The sequence below is a fragment of the Scardinius erythrophthalmus genome (genome assembly GCF_964197995.2).
Source record: "Scardinius erythrophthalmus genome assembly, chromosome: 25".
NCBI lineage: Eukaryota > Metazoa > Chordata > Actinopteri > Cypriniformes > Leuciscidae > Scardinius > Scardinius erythrophthalmus.
The window spans coordinates 8372093-8374097 of record NC_138245.1 but is presented as its reverse complement, the minus strand read 5'-3'; the positions used below and the strand labels follow the sequence as shown (position 1 = coordinate 8374097).

The 2005-nt window shown below is 42.7% G+C and overlaps 1 protein-coding gene across 1 annotated transcript in view; it reads left to right on the top strand.

Moving 5' to 3' along the window:
- Positions 1 to 1512: 1512 nt before the first annotated feature.
- LOC308685345 (bone morphogenetic protein 7-like) overlaps positions 1513 to 2005 on the top strand; it is a gene marked incomplete at its 5' end in the record, with an annotated part of 11057 nt that continues 10564 nt past the window's right edge. Inside the window, one exon of the mRNA XM_081357047.1 lies at positions 1513 to 1717. Within this exon, the coding sequence (XP_081213173.1) occupies positions 1513 to 1717 (205 nt within the window). The remainder of the gene's footprint in view (positions 1718 to 2005) is intronic.

Genomic DNA, 2005 nt, shown 5'->3' with positions numbered 1-2005 from the left:
TCAACGTCAGCGAGTATTTGCATCAGATTATTATTATTATTATTATTATTATTATATCTAATGGCATCAATAAAGCTTACCCGCAATGAAGTGTTGGGTCTTCTATTCGTGGACCCTGATTATGAAGGGGAATATCTGCCTGATTCTGAAAGTGAAAGTATAGCCCTACACCAAGCACAAACGGTGAATCCTTTGCCCAATTTAGATGGTCCTTTACCCAATGTCAGTGGTGGGAACAATGTTTCTCGGGGTCGGAGTGTTCATCGCGATGTTAGCAGGCGTGTTAGTGTTGTGGGGAACGAGGCGGGAGATTTTTACCGTGTGTGCCTCTCCACAATCGCGGCGACAGTATTGTGGTGGAGACTTTGTTTGTCTAATGCCACTGGGTATGTTAGACAAGGTTGAAGTTTTCATAGGACAGTTAGGGGGCAACGTGGAGGCAGGGTGGGGAGTCGCAATGACAATGACAGTAGTCCGAGCTGTGCACACTTGGCGCGCGCGGCAGATCTGGCCGCGCTGCTCCCAGCAGGAGCAGAGACGGTGTGACACGGGGCAGAGGGGCTATTATGCATAGTCTATCGCAAGCTGATGGGAATGCCGGCTTTTGAGTACTTGGCCAATGAGGATGATTTACTATATGTAGTAAATAGAAAATCTCTACAGCAAAAGGCCAACCGCTACTTGCATTCGGTTTGTTTCTACCATTTATTAGTAATGATTTACACAGTTTGTTTACTACTTACTATATACCTGAGCATTCAGTATTGTGCAATATAGCATACAGAAGGTGAGGGACATTTTGGGGGGAAAGAAGTGCTGCATTTGATCATTTTATCATTTAAACGTGACTTTTCATGAAAATTCTATAATCCAAGATGGCCGCCACCATAATGACGTCATAATATGCAAATTAGATGGGAAAATGTAATCCCTACATACACTTTGGGTCATCCTTAATATTTCTCTAATTTACAGAAAGTCTCTATCTTTTATCACTTTTAAGATATAGCCTTTTGAAATTAAGATGTCAAAATCGAACATTTTAGGAAAAAAACTCTGGCGCCGAAACACTGTGTGTTTGGCATGTGTTTTTTAATAAAAAAATGCATACTTCACCTCCAATTGTCATGGTAAGGACAACATTATTGTTTTTTAGTCTTGGAACCTATTTTATTGGACTCCTTGACCCCAAAAATGTACACGTTGATACCAAATTTGTCATTATAGCTATAACAGAAGCAAAGATATGGGCCTCTCAAGTATGGTTGGCGTCCATTTTTAAAAAATGTGCGTATATAAGATACAAAATGTGATCTCACGTGTGTCTTAGGATAAATTTATTTCTATGGCCCTAAGGTACTTCCATACCAAAGGGGACCTTTGCATCATGACTTGAAGTCAAAAGTCACTTAACCTCCCTACTACACCCCAAACGCATTACCTGAACCTAAAGAACCTCCACAACCAGCACAAACAAACCACAGATACTTTGAGGAGAACGTGTGTCAAGGGATGCCCACAGCATATGTTGACGGCTGCTCATATAATCACCAGGGTAACCTCAAGGCGGGAGCAGGTGTGGTCTGGCTCAACGACAACCCTTGCCCACCACAACGGCTCCAACTGGGCCCTCACACATCACAATATGCAGAAATAGCAGCCATCCTCATCACCCTCCAAATTGCTGTGTCTCACGACATCAAAGAACTCCTCATCTGTACTGACTCAAACTATGCTCGACTGAGCTTCACATGCCACATACCAATATGGAAACAGAATGGGTTCAAAACATCCAACAACAAACTTGTCAAGCATCAAGATCTCTTCCAAGCATGCGTGCACAAGCCGTGCAAAACCCCACCTCCTCCCAAATCAGCATCTCAACCCAAATTTCCAATGACGACATTATAACTTTCCAAACTTCGGATGCAGCCATCCAAACTATTATTAATCACCTCTCTGACCCACAATCAAACCCCATAACCACCTCTGACCTTGCTGCTTC